Raw genomic sequence first — 13,115 nt, 5'->3', positions numbered from 1 at the left:
TCTCGATCCGCGGGACGTGAACCCTCCCTTGGTCATCGACGAGCCACAGCGGCCCCTCGCGCCCGAAGCGGTAGCAGTTTTCAGCGTCAGCATGTCCTCCGACCGAGCCTGCACTGGCGCACACATGCTCTTCGGCGCCTACAACACCAGCAGCACAGGATGCCTCGGTACGCGCGGTCCAGGATTCGGGAGCATGCGCGTACTCCTAGCTGGCGATCTTCCGCCGCGCGCGTGCCGAGCCCACATCTACGCTACTGCAAACTGTGAACGCGAGATCGGCGTCGCGGACGTCGGAGTAGAAGGCGTCTGCGTTTACCCGGGGGTGGGGCAGGTTGCATCAGGGTGGAAGGTGGTCTGCAGTGCGGCTTAGACAGAGATAGGTGAGATTTAGACACGGAGGTGCGGAGGGGGATAAGGAGCGACTTGATGAACGATCGAAGAAGGACCACATTCATTGCCTAGACATATGTTTAAATTGTAGCGTAGAATCGTTGCCAGCGGTGGCGGCATGGGTCTTCCCCTGATTCAAATGCGTATCCGCTTCCAGATTCTTATGATATGTTCGGGATAACCGATATAGAGACGCTGGCTGCTATTTCCACCACCAAGCAGCGGTGAACAATGATCTGCATCAAGCGTGGGTCATACTGTCATAATCAGAAGGGTCTCCAAAACCAGCCACACAATTCACAAATTCGCAGCAATCGCAATCAACTTCTGTTGGCCCATTGGCCCATCTCCGAACTCTTACCCCTCCGAGCCACCTGTTCCCCCTCTTATACTGTATGGTCACTGAGTGCACCACGGACCGACCTTACTTGCCAAGTCGCAGCTGGCATTCCCGCCATACATGAGGAGGTCTTTGCTTTGATTGTTGTCAGGATTACAGTATCGGCCCAGGTACAGGCACCGCCCGCAATGTCGCGTATCCAAGGCTCAACTGCGATATGACGGCAGCCCGTGTGACACTGGTCGGTCGACTGATGCTGTACGAAAATGAGAGGATCAAATCTCGACCGTGGGAGTAGCATCTCGTGCTCTCACAAACCTCTGCCCCATGCTTCGGGAGGGTACAGTCATATCGTTCCATCCTGAACGTATCTTCTCCCCACGCGTCCAGGTTTGGCCAGTTCACGCTTGCGTCGGAATCACGTACTTCAACCAAAGCGCTCCCGACTCCCGGGGCCTGGTGGCTCATGTCGCTCATAGGTTTTGTATCCCTCAGACATGCGCGGCCACGACGTCGCATCGGAACATTGTCTCGTCCTCCGCGTAGCCCTCACGCTTCTCGTAATACAAGAAGGCGAAGCAGTCGGACCATGGCTGACGCCGCGCCAACCCGCGTGCGTCTTGCAATGTGAACGGCTTAGTGCCTCCGGGGAGACGGGTGTCGCGGGGGTCCCCATATCCCTCACGCGTGGCAGGTCGCTCGAGCAGCATATAAGCCAGCATTTGTGTCGCTTATGGGCATATGTCGTCAGCACCCAACAGTTAGTACACCGTCGAACCCGGCTCACACAGATGCTCACTTCCCTCATTGCTGCCACTGCTCTAGCCGCATCCGTCGGCGCTGCGCCCACCGAGCGCCAGGTTTGGTGGCCCGGCCTCCCCGACGATGCCCCGTGGTACCGCGTCACGTGTTACACGAGCTCGCGCTGCCCCCAGACCGACTCTGGGTCCGCCTACCGCCTCGACGTGAACAACACCCTCACGACTGCCTGCACCCAGCTCCCGCCCAGTATGCGGTCGTGCCGTCTCGAGCGCTTCCCCATCGAAGGCGGCGTCCCCGAGGAGAACGGATGCACACTCTCGCTGTACTGGCGCCACCGTGATGGCCAGTGCCAGAACAAGGTCATGGACCTCAACCCTCTTGTGTGGCAGTGGGGCTGGACTTGTGGCTCCGTCTGGGGAAGCAGCATCCAGGGCTACTCGGTTGACTGCAGCCAGCCTGCGCCGGGCGGCATGAGCCGCTTTGCAGCCCCGGAGATTCAGAAGGGCGAGAATGCCGAGGCCGAGTATGGTATCGGCGGCCAGTAGTTAAAATACAGTAACAGATGGACTTGGTTCTGAAATGACCTTTCCAGCTGATTGAGTGGGTGTTTGATTGACAGTGCTACGCGACCTGGAATGTCAACCTGGGTCTGTTGTGCTACTCTACCACGGCAATCATTTGGCATCTCTTTACTTCCGGTACGTCCAGTTTCCGCCGAGCATGGTGCCACAGGACACCATTCGTCTCAACTCAGCGGCGTCGAGAGCGAGCGGGTCGCGGTCCAGCACCACAAGATCGGCGCGATCGCCCTCCACAATATCGAGGCGCCCGTTGTGGGTAGACGCCCGGTACGCGACTTCGAGGTCAATCAGGTGCTGAGGGCAAAAGGTTTTCTCGCCCTCCCCGGCCCGGCTGATGGCAACGGCCATCGCCTCCCACGGCTGCAACGGCGCGACAGGACAGTCGGTCCCGAACTTCATGGGAATGCCAGCGTCCACAAACCACTTGAAAGGGAAAGTGCGACCCTCGCGCCCCGCCCAGAAGGTGTGGCAAAGCTCACGGTCGTCCACCATGTGTCTAGGCTGTACAGAAGCGATAAGGCCAAGCTCCGCGAACAATTGTATGTCAGACTCTTGAACGAGCTGCGCGTGTTCGATCGTCGAGCCGGGTAGAGCCTGTCGGCCTGCGTCAGACTCCGCTTTGAATGTCTCGAGGATCAAGTGCATCGCCTTGTCCCCGATCGCGTGCACCGCGAGTGTCAATCCGTGCGTCGTCGCCTTGGCCATCTGCGCCGCCAGCTTGTCTTTCGTGAACACGAAGAGGCCGCGGTTCTCCGTGCCCGGATATGGGTCGCAGCAGTAAGCTGTCTGCGAGCCCAGACTGCCGTCCGTGATGAGCTTGTGTGCGCCTGCCAGCACCAGCCCGCGCGTCTTTGGTACCACATCACCGGACTTCAGGCCCGCTGAAATTGCATCGTCCAGGTGGGGCACATAGAAACCAATGTGGACACGCAGCTTGTCGAAGCCGGCCGCGACGCGGCGCTGCCAAACGGGGATGTTGTGCTCCATCTCGAGGTCGACGATCTCCGTCACTCCGAGACGAGCGGCTGCCGCAGCCTCGTCGGCGACCCATTCGTCCAGCACCTTGACATCGGCTGTATCCTGCAATTTTCCCCACATGGCGAACGCAGTTTCCTCCTCCAAGTATCCATTCGGATAGTCGGCACAAGTGTACCCGCCGATTGCCAGAGCCGGAGTGTTCAAGTACCCTGAATGGTAACCGTTCGCGATGATAATGAGAGGCTTCGGCGAGAGAGCATCGAGCGCCTCGAGTGTGAGGTTGTCGCGATCCCCCCATGCTCCGAGGCGGAGGTTGATACACACGAGCCGGCCCCCTTCGTCATGCCTTGAGTCCGATAGGGCTTCCTTCACGCGAGTGAACACGCCCGCCACGCTTGTGCAGTGGTACAGATTCAGTCGCCGCGACGCAACGGAGTTCATCGTAAAGTGGGTGTGCCAGTCAATGAGGCCCTTGAATTAGCGAAGAAAGCGAGGGGTTACAGCTCGGAAAGACTGAGCCATGGTCGGGGCAGCGACGAGCAACCTCGAGTTGGGCTCTCCACTGTCCATCCAAGACATCGAGTTGACCAATTTCACGATACCCATGGGCAGGTCATCACATACAGGGGATATCCACTTTCCCGTTAGGTCTACGACCTCGGCACCTTTCGTGTCGACCTCCGTGCCGATGTGCTGAACCATTCCATCAGCGATACGGACGGTGACCGGGCCTTCGCCGGGACGGCCGACGAGGTTGGCGTTTATGAAGACGGTGGGACGTGAGGGTGTTGGAACGTCGAGGGAGGACGGAGCCATGGTGTGTTAAGAGCTATGGAGAGGAGGAGATAGTCAAGGTGGTGTGAGGGCGACATGGATGATGATTCTGCTCGTGCGGGGTATCTAAACAATACATGCGGGCACGCGGCTCATCATGTGGTCATCCAGCGGAAAACGAGCACAGGGCGGTAATCAATTGATCGGTTGTCGGATATGGTAGTTCCCAAAGGGCCGAGGAACGTAAACACTGTCCACCGAGCCTGTAACCGAGGGCGTGCAGGTTCAATCTCGGCCAAATGGGTTTATGTGCGGATGCGCAAGCTGGCATATTGTGGGAGCTCTTCACCACTGTTAGCGGGACTGATGCGCTGTAATTAAGGGTGTCGGTCGTCTGTGGCAAGACATCTCAAATATGGACTTATAGGCGGTACAACAAGGGCTACACGGTGTAAGTCGGAGCTGAGAAACCGAAATCAAGTGGCCTCGCGACGTTCATCAACGCAAATACACAGCGCTGCCATAAGACAGATGTCAACGTTTGGCGCAATCGTCAAGATGTACTGACGTCAGTACAAATGACGAACCGGCAAGCCCAGTGCGACGTACAGTGTTTTGTCCGAGAATATCGCGCTTAGTCAGACGCCTCATGATCACTGCGATAAGGTGGCCATGCCAGAAGACCTCGACGATGTCGCCTGGCCATCGTCCCTGGATCGTGACCGTCTCGGGGGTGTGCGTGAAGGTGTTAACGAAAGTCGCATCGAGCTTGGTGTCGGCTGTGGTGAGTACGGCACAAGCATATGGGGAGAAAGGGCCGATCATAGCTGTAGAATCCACTGGCCCCTTCGACAGCCATGACCGTGAGATCGGCGGGGATGTCCAAAGCCTCACTCGCGCATCGACTCACCCGTCACGACTGGGCTGTGCACAGTCAAGACCTCACGCTGGGACGAGTCCAGCCCCGTGAAGGCATACTTCTTTTCTTTCAAGCTGAAGACCGTATGGCCATAATTGTCGATGAAATCTTGTATTAGTGCTTTGCCCAGGGCAAGGGAAGCGACTTTCGCAGACCACGCGCTGCCGAATAAGCACCTACCCTTTCTCCGAGCGAATCCGAAGCGGCTCTTGAGGCTGAGAACGGGCTGGTTGTCGATGTCACGAATGGAGAAGTTGTCCTATGCGCGTTAGGACTGAAAGAGGGGGGCATGGAGGGGCATGGCTCACCAGCGACTCCTTCAGAATCAGCGTCACCTGGCTTCCGATTGCGAAGCCAGGCACGACCTCAAGCTGGGTAGGTGCAGGGTACAGCATCGGGATCTGGGAGCGGTCGATGTTCATGATTGCTGTTGTTGTGCCTCGCGTTAGCTGGGGAGGTGCCGTGCACGAATTTGAGAGTAATGGAGCGATGAACAACTTGTGATGTCTGGGAGGGGTAATTGTTGTTCCCGGATGTGCCGGTGGAGGCTTGTCATCGGGCGTCTGTTATTGAGATCACGCGACTCGCTCGGTCACATTCACACGTCCTGCAGCGCTTCGCACAGCTTCCTATTACTGTGGCTGGAGTGATGTGTACCTGGACCGGTGCCATTCATTGATTCATAAGAGACCGACGCATTGTTGGCCTCATCTAGGGATATGCTTCTCACGTCATGCTTGTCATGCAGGCTAATTCTCCTCGGGGCCGATCTGCCGATCCATTGAGAAGGATCTAACGAACAACGACGCCAGGGGGGCAGCACACTGAGCCCTTATCGCGAGGTCATGTCAGCCTGTGGACGTCAGGAAGCAACAGATCGCAGCGTCTGTAATCCGAAAGCGCTGCTCAGCTACTGCTCACCAGGCGAAAGCTGGTTGAAAACGCGACTCGTGAGAGGTCTCCCTGTAATTTCCGCCCTTACTTTCCATTTTGCGACCTCTTCCCATGCGTGGCTTCGCGAGAGTCGCTGGGGTTAGCTGTAATTGAGGCCAATCAGCATGACAAGGATGCTGCTCAGATGTGAACAATAGTTTGGTCGGGCCATGTATACTACACTAACACTCTACTTAACTGGTGACGAGAGGAACATATATCCTCAGCTGTATTCGGGATCATCCAGGAGCAACTGTGATGCACAGATGGCTGTGCGCGTGTCCAACTTCAAGGACAAAGCTTGCGTCAGATCTCGAGAAGACAAGAGCACCGCATCGAGGCTGGCCGAAATGAAATTTGTCCAACATCCATGCCACCGACAAACATGCCTATGCAGCTGAACTCTACATTGGCTCACGCTGTAGTGCGACCGCCCTCTCCTCTCCAGTCAGCTGTGAGGTCGATTAGAGTGTGCCATGCTTGGCCGCAGGAGAAATGGAGGCGGTTGACAATCCCTCGGTCCTCAGCTCGTTCACCTCTTCAGGGCGATTTCAGCTCAATTCCGCCCTTCTGCCCGCGCTGATCTACGTCACAGGGCGTAAGCTTGACCGACCAGCCGTCCTCGACCTGCCTCTCGCTTCGCAATCTGCTGCCATTTCGCCGTATGGTCCATCCCATGGGCCAGTCTAGGGATCCTTAGGCTTCCGATACGGTGGGCAGCGATCGACAGGCCCGCACTAGCCGTGCACCCAGATCTCTCATTTCCCCAGGGCCGCCGGCATTGAACTTAGCCTGCCAACAGTCGGCCATGCGGCCAGCTGCCAGTGCCCAGCCACCATGGTCATGTAAGTGGGATGGTCGCCCAAGCCCAGCGCTCGGTGACAACCCATTTTCCCAGCCCGTTGCCTTCAATTATGCTCACCTCACCATGCGTTTCGCCTTGATTCTGTCGTGCGCTGCGCTCGCGCGTGCGCAGTACTCGGCGAACGAGGGCGCAATCGCCTCAGCCGCTACATCTCTGCCTGCCACTCCGACGCCTCAGGCCGCGCCGTCTCCCACAGTCAGCGCCGCTGTCATCTTCCCCTCCGCCGATAGCTCGTGGTCCCACAACGGCACGGCGTACTTCAAGTACTCGTTGCCCGACGGTGTGAGCCCGAAGAGCATCGTCTACGTCCTCTCCAACGACAACTCGGCGCTTCTCAAGGCTGGCAATTCAGATTTGGACGAGTTGAAGTCCTACTTTGTGTTTCAGAGGCTGATCCGTAAGTTTTGTCTCCAGGCTGCGCCCTACGGCCATTGTAACGTTGTGTCCACGGTGGTGGACCTTCAGAGTTACGGCGCTGATTTCAGGATCGACGGCGCAGCCGGCTGGAACCGGGACATACTGGATCAAGTGGATTCCTGCGTACGGCGACAATCCCGATGATGTGCAGCCGGGCTCGGGCTTCAAGGTCGGCGTGGCTTACCGTCTTGGTGAGTGGGAGGGTGCAGAAAGACACGGAGGCTCGGCTTTGAATGGAGAGGCCGTCAGCACTCGTGTATGGTTGGGTGAGGCGGCATATAAGGCCAGGTGTGTGTGGGAGTTTGTTTTGCAAGCTCATTGTCTGACCTTCGCCGGACTCGTGCCCCGGCGACGAGGCGAAGCACGGTGGCAGGGGTGTAGATTTGCGGAGTGTTGATCTGCGGATCGACGCGCTGACACATAGGCGACACCACTCAGCCGCTCCAGTTCGCCTGGTCTGTGCCCTTCGAGATCCGTGCCGATGGAGCAGACAGTCTTCCGGCTGATGTGTCGGCGTACCCAGCGAACGCAACTATGAGCAACTGGAATCCGCCCAATGGACCGACGCAGTCTGCCGTTTTGAGTGGTGGAGGCCTCAGCCTCGCCCCACTTCGGTGGGGCGCGAGCGTCGGCGCCATAGTGGCGATGGCTGTGGGATTGTGACCTTTGCCCCTCGATGGGGCATATGTGGACAGTGGGAAGAGTATGCGGCGAGGGAGGGTTGTCGAGATGAGAGACGTTGATTGTCATATTCACGGACGTGACAACCCTGGGTATTATAGGTGATGAGACGCGTTATAGCAGTGCACGATGTCATGTAATGTTGTCTGCAGGGTCTCAATGGCAGGGCTGGCGCAGTGGGTTAGCGCCCATACCGGAAACCCTCCCTCCGTTGATGCATAACCTCGCGCTCTGCACCCCAGGCTCACTAAGACACGTAGATGTACATTATAATGGCTCTTCTACCTCTGCGGTCGTGGATACCGATGCGCCGGGGCTGCGACCCCCGGCGCGACTACTTCGAAACAGGAGTCTGCGCTGGCGCTGCTCCTCGCGGCAAGCTTGCCCCTTGCAATGTCGCGTTCGCGGTGGAAGACGCGCTCAGCGGGGCCTCCTGCTGAGTGTACGTCCCATTGATGTACGGCTCTTTCCACGGCGCGAGCGGTGTTAGGGCGCTGGTCGACCCCGTCGTCGCAGACCTTCCGTCGGTACTCCATTCCGGCTGATATTGGGGCGGAGGGTCGAGTGCACCGGCATCAGTTTCCTGCATGGGCGGCGGCTGCGTGTTGTAGTCTGAAGTGCCGAACGGAACGAAGCCAGCGTTAAGCCCGGCGAGAGCCGCGGCTTCCTCCCTTTCGCGACGCTTGCGGGGGCGACGGACGAGGAAGTGGAAGCCGACCGAAACGAGGATAGTCAGGCCGGCGACAGCCAGCTGACGTTAGCCCCAACAGACCGCACAGTGTATATATGCGCCCGATCTTCTCTCCACCTCCGAACTATCATCGAATGCTAAGCACTCACAATAGCGCCAACAATGACTCCAACAGGGGTCTTGCTACGGCCTGGGTCTGAGACAGGCGGTTGTGTCGGTTCTGTTCTGTCGTCAGCAGAGGGCCGCGCTCCTAGCATACATGTTGGCGCTGTAGAACGTCACTGAGCTTAAAGCCACAGCGCCGAGCCTCGACTGGGCGATATCGAGCATGTAGTCGAGGTCGGGATCTAATCGTTGCGCGTAAAGAATCTGTTCAGATACCCAAGGGCTGTCCGCGCTCCCGCCTTTCACCGAGCTCAAGCTCCCATTTGGAGGTGCAGGAGTCCACTGATAAGTCGGGAAGGATCGACCGGGGCCGACTGTTCCTCTGATGAGAATGAAAGCGGTCGCGGGTGGTATTTGGATCGTCACATTGGCTCTCGTCTCCCCTGGTGGGGCGTAGAGCTCCGTCAGGTTGCTTGGGAACACTGTCATCAGCACGACAGGACCCCCTGCTACCACGACATACTGGTGCCATAAACCGTCGAGGTATTGACAGTCCATGATGAAGAATCCACCTGAAACTCGGGGTTGGGCTTGCCATCCACGACGAAAGGAGTTGCGGTTTGGGGCACCTTGTCGAAGCTGTTCCTGTCCCCAATTAGCACGGCTGGACGTTCTATGTCGTAAGGCGGAGATTAGACTTACGCCTTGCTCCAAAGAGCCGTCGTAATAATAACATTGCGCACGTTGTATACACTCGGTGCCGCGTCCGTGATCGTAAACTCGACCAGATGCGGCTGCTCCGCGCTGAGGTTGCTGACTCGTGCAAGCTGGCCGGAGGACAGTTTGAGGCCTTGCGATGCGGTGACGTTGGTGACTTGTCCATCACCGGGCCCCTTGCCGGCCTCTTCCTCGTACACCGTGACCGTAGCGGAGATCGCGTTGTCGGCAGGCGGCGACCCATTAACATCGCCCATCACGATAACATCCGACGCGGACAGCCCAACGGAGAAGCTGGGCCTCACGACGCCCTCCCAAGTTGAGGTGTTGATGTAATGCAACGATTCCCCTATACCCGGCTGACCCTCAGTATACGTGGACCAAGCTGATTGACTAAAGGACGAGTTCCATCCACCGGGACCAGCCGGCGTGAACTGAACGAGGGGGGACTGGTCCGTGACGGAGAGCTGAAAGGGAACAACGTTGTGCGTTGCTGCCACCACGCCAGCGGCAAGGAGTAGAGCGAGCATTGCGGGGGCGCAAGCGAAGCCGGTACCCAGAGGATTATAGTGCGACAGGAAATTCTTGAGATGCCAGTGGTGTCGATGTGGGGGGTGAAGTAAGTGTCACCGAAGGAGCTGGAGCGGGGACATATTGCCCTCCCCCGACCAGTGATAAGGGCATCTGAGGGGAGGCACCGCAATCCAGGGTGGGTCGAAGCACCACGCCAAGGCAGACCCCAGCTCTGGCGCAGGCTGGCACAATGCAGAGAACCAGGAATGCAATTGAGCGATGCCAAGACAACCGCGTTACGCAGTCGTGTCCGGATGGCCGGATACCAAGATGATGTACAAAATATGAGCACATACGTACTCAGCAATGCCAGCTACACAGAGCGGTCAATGCCGCACAGAAAATCCGCTCCGACTTCACATGCTACAAAGGAATGAATGAACGTGAACACCCTTCGACAGGGCAGCGCAGCCCTGACAGCTCAACATACTATCACCTCACCTTCTCGACGTTGTCAAACTTCCTCCTCCCCATCGCCACCCCACGCTCGCTTTAAACAGGTCAAACAAAGATCAACAAGCTCATCATGAGGCTCGGACGGTCGTATCAGGTGTGCATCGCGGTGCTTGCACTGGTCGACAGTGCGTACGCCGCCGATCCTTCATGGCAGCCCATCTCCTTCACTATCGATCCAATGTCACCAATGGTTCTATGGTCACCTTTGTGGAAGCCGGCATTCGGGGGTGTGACCAATCCCTCCCGCTTTCAAGTGGGATGGGGAGCCTCTCAGCGCATTCTCAATACCGCGGACGTCCCGCCTGAACGTCAGGGCGATATCAACGCTACCGGCTTCATCATCTCGCCCTTCGTAGGGAGTGAGCTGAGGGTGTACGGTGGGCGCGCACCTTCACTCCCCAACGCCACAGACATCTTCCGTGCCATTGTTAACGACGTCGCAAGTTCCACCGGCGTGAGCGCTCCGGGAAAGAATGGCTCAGCGATCAGCATCGATCTCTCGACCAACATTTCGTCGATCCATGTCTTCGCGGCGGAAGGTGAAGGTGTACTCACCATTGACGCTCTCCAATACACCTCGCGCATTGCTACCAACTTGTGAGTGAAATTTTATCATATGGGAACTCTACGTTGTGTCGTTATTCACCGTGTTTAAGATGCTGATATCAGCACTTCTGCCGATCAAATCCCTCGCGTCACAGAGTATTTCATTACGGATGGGGCTCTTAATCCACGCCTAACCTGGGAGAACCACACCACAGACCCATCAGCACGCTGGCGCGTTCAAAAAGGTGTCGCGGATGTGATGGAGGTTGCTGCATCTCCCATTCCCACTGCCACTGCCACGCAGCCGCTCACCGGCCCCGTCAGAGACTCTGGGCCAAGTGCCTATTGGCAGGCTGTGTCTGCTTCCAATGACACCAGCTGTAGGCTTACAGTTCCGGCCGGTACATCGTTCTTGGTTATCAATGGAACTACGGGCCTTGGTAGGGGGGTGTTGGCAGCAGAGTTCCAACCATTGCCGCCACTCCCTCGCGGTCGAAGCAACGAGACCCCTTCCGACATCGCTTCCGAGCAGTTCAACTCCGCAAATAGCTCGTGGGCCGCCGACACAATCCTGTATGTGCGCGAGTTGGATCCGACCGTGCAATACAATTTGAGTGTGCGCTCCGCGGCCTCGGAAAAGGGAAATATTGGCATTCACAGCATCACCTACTTCTATGGACTCGATACGTAAGGACTACACCACCTATTCCGGCGCTGATTTGCTAGCGGGGATAAACCCACGACTGCGGCCAAGTCCAATACCGCGGCCATCGCCGGCGGCGTCGTCGGCGGTGTGGTGGGAGGTCTGCTGCTGACCTTTGTGGCCGTATACCTGTGCATTTGGAGGCCCAGAAAGCGGAAGGAAAGGGAAGAAGCCGAGCGCGAGGCCAACATCGAGAACTCGCGCTTCACGCCGTTCGTCCAGCCGCAACTTGGTAGCGAGGCGCACATCAACACTGTTCCGCCAAGCTATGACCCGGCGTGGGCGGGCGCATTCCCCCGCGAGACGAGCGCTCCGCGCACCAACAGCGAGAGCGACGCACCCTTATTGGGAACCGCAAGCGAAAAGCAGTTGTACACAGATCACTCTGGGCTCTCAACCCCGTCACCGTCCGTGGTGCCGGACTGGAAGAGGCCGTATCTTCCTGAGAGTCATGGCGGTGTTCCGCTCGGTCGCGCACCGAGTGCCACAGAAACGTCTGGTCCACGAGGTTTTTTCCGGAAGAGGACCTCCACCACTGGGACCTCAGAGCAGACCTTGACTACAACGGCCGGCGCATTCAGCGAGAAGTCCAAGCAAAGCCCCCAGGACGGGTACAGTGAGGCCATGTTGCGCGCCGTAAACCCCGACCCATAGTAAGATGTGGTTGTATAGCCTATGTGTATGTACCAAGATGAGGTCTTCGACGAAAAACGACATTAGATAAGGGGAGATAGGGTTTAACTTAAGTACGGTTCTAATCGTCTTCATCAAGCTTCCGCGACAGCAACAGGAACGGCCGAGGTCACCTGCCACGGAAGGTTGGCAGCCGCCCGATTGCCAAGCGGTCACTTGACGCAGGCCCACCCGCTGTCGCGATGTCAGCTGTATCGAACCGCGGCTGTGCGCTAAACGGAACTGGTCAACCTCAGTCCACTTGTTCACAACTGCCGATACAGCGGCGATGGAAGCAGGCCAGCTCCTCTCAGAGGCTCTCATTAGCGCGCTCGAATCCAGCGAATCTTGGCCCGGAGCGCGGCCGTGAGTGGCATCGGTGTTGTTGTCTCACGGCAGAACAGCAACAGGGGACGCGACAAGGGCTGATGAACCTTTGAGGCCGACAGTCAGCACTCGACCAGGACTTGATCCTCGGCCACGACCAACCGCGCAGTCCCCGCTCAGTACGCCCCCAAGCGACGCTTTTGTGCCCAGTGGAGCACAGGCGGCTGGTTCTCCCTCGACCGTCCCATTGCCAAGCAATGCCCAGGCGGTGAGCTCGCCGGGCAAGTTGAATGTCGGGGCTATTGTCGGTGTTGTGAGTATGACACGTGCGCGGCTGACGAGAGGTTGGCGGGGTCATCGGTTGCATTGCGCTCGGAGCGTTGGTGTTCTACTGCTGCGGGTGGCGGCGCAAGCGGGCACGGCACACCATCCAACGAATTGAGGAGACTAGGGAGCCACAACAGCGGTTCGAGATAGACGAAGTGACACTGCCTCCAGCGTACGACCCACAATGGAACGCGGAACCACTCTCGCCAATATCGGTGGCGCAGCTGAATGAGAAGGGGCGTCTAAGGTGGTAGAGTTCGGCAGGATGGGGTTCAGTGTACGTCGGATTAATGAGGCGGAGATGATTTATGACCACGAATCCTCGGGCCATGGGAGTTAGCTGAGCAGTCATACATGT

General features: G+C 57.8%; 8 protein-coding genes across 8 annotated transcripts; 4 read left to right on the top strand and 4 right to left on the bottom strand.

Annotated features, from left to right (window-relative positions):
- Nucleotides 1-1,227: 1,227 nt before the first annotated feature.
- COLE_03590 (uncharacterized protein) lies at nt 1,228-2,037 on the top strand (the record flags this gene model as incomplete). The annotated part of the gene is made up of 1 exon (XM_018426219.2): nt 1,228-2,037. The coding sequence occupies one exon, from the start codon at nt 1,228-1,230 to the stop codon at nt 2,035-2,037; it is 810 nt and encodes a 269-aa protein (XP_018281458.2).
- A 144-nt stretch (nt 2,038-2,181) lies between these two features.
- Nucleotides 2,182-3,867, bottom strand: COLE_03589 (uncharacterized protein; the record flags this gene model as incomplete). Its single annotated transcript, XM_018422145.2, has 2 exons — nt 2,182-3,522; nt 3,676-3,867. 2 exons carry the CDS (start codon nt 3,865-3,867, stop codon nt 2,182-2,184), a joined length of 1,533 nt encoding a protein of 510 aa, XP_018281457.1.
- Nucleotides 3,868-4,301: 434 nt separating this feature from the next.
- On the bottom strand, nt 4,302-5,166 carry COLE_03588 (uncharacterized protein; the record flags this gene model as incomplete). Its single annotated transcript, XM_018422144.2, has 5 exons — nt 4,302-4,388; nt 4,435-4,604; nt 4,736-4,852; nt 4,925-5,003; nt 5,053-5,166. The coding sequence occupies 5 exons, from the start codon at nt 5,164-5,166 to the stop codon at nt 4,302-4,304; spliced, it is 567 nt and encodes a 188-aa protein (XP_018281456.1).
- A 1,439-nt stretch (nt 5,167-6,605) lies between these two features.
- COLE_03587 (uncharacterized protein) lies at nt 6,606-7,622 on the top strand (the record flags this gene model as incomplete). The annotated part of the gene is made up of 3 exons (XM_018422143.2): nt 6,606-6,939; nt 7,028-7,150; nt 7,384-7,622. The coding sequence occupies 3 exons, from the start codon at nt 6,606-6,608 to the stop codon at nt 7,620-7,622; spliced, it is 696 nt and encodes a 231-aa protein (XP_018281455.1).
- Nucleotides 7,623-7,974: 352 nt separating this feature from the next.
- Nucleotides 7,975-8,925, bottom strand: COLE_03586 (uncharacterized protein; the record flags this gene model as incomplete). Its single annotated transcript, XM_018425926.2, has 3 exons — nt 7,975-8,391; nt 8,481-8,556; nt 8,591-8,925. The coding sequence occupies 3 exons, from the start codon at nt 8,923-8,925 to the stop codon at nt 7,975-7,977; spliced, it is 828 nt and encodes a 275-aa protein (XP_018281454.2).
- A 209-nt stretch (nt 8,926-9,134) lies between these two features.
- COLE_03585 (uncharacterized protein) lies at nt 9,135-9,683 on the bottom strand (the record flags this gene model as incomplete). The annotated part of the gene is made up of 1 exon (XM_018419709.2): nt 9,135-9,683. The coding sequence occupies one exon, from the start codon at nt 9,681-9,683 to the stop codon at nt 9,135-9,137; it is 549 nt and encodes a 182-aa protein (XP_018281453.1).
- A 569-nt stretch (nt 9,684-10,252) lies between these two features.
- On the top strand, nt 10,253-12,085 carry COLE_03584 (uncharacterized protein; the record flags this gene model as incomplete). The annotated part of the gene is made up of 3 exons (XM_018422142.2): nt 10,253-10,779; nt 10,852-11,415; nt 11,455-12,085. 3 exons carry the CDS (start codon nt 10,253-10,255, stop codon nt 12,083-12,085), a joined length of 1,722 nt encoding a protein of 573 aa, XP_018281452.1.
- A 307-nt stretch (nt 12,086-12,392) lies between these two features.
- Nucleotides 12,393-13,011, top strand: COLE_03583 (uncharacterized protein; the record flags this gene model as incomplete). The annotated part of the gene is made up of 3 exons (XM_018419708.2): nt 12,393-12,469; nt 12,503-12,743; nt 12,775-13,011. The coding sequence occupies 3 exons, from the start codon at nt 12,393-12,395 to the stop codon at nt 13,009-13,011; spliced, it is 555 nt and encodes a 184-aa protein (XP_018281451.1).
- Between the last annotated feature and the right edge of the window lie 104 nt (nt 13,012-13,115).

This window comes from Cutaneotrichosporon oleaginosum, assembly GCF_008065305.1.
Source record: "Cutaneotrichosporon oleaginosum strain ATCC 20508 chromosome Unknown ATCC20508_contig03, whole genome shotgun sequence".
In the NCBI taxonomy this organism is placed as follows: Eukaryota; Fungi; Basidiomycota; class Tremellomycetes; order Trichosporonales; family Trichosporonaceae; genus Cutaneotrichosporon; species Cutaneotrichosporon oleaginosum.
Note: the sequence above shows the minus strand (reverse complement) of the source record. Positions and strands in the feature narration are given on the sequence as shown.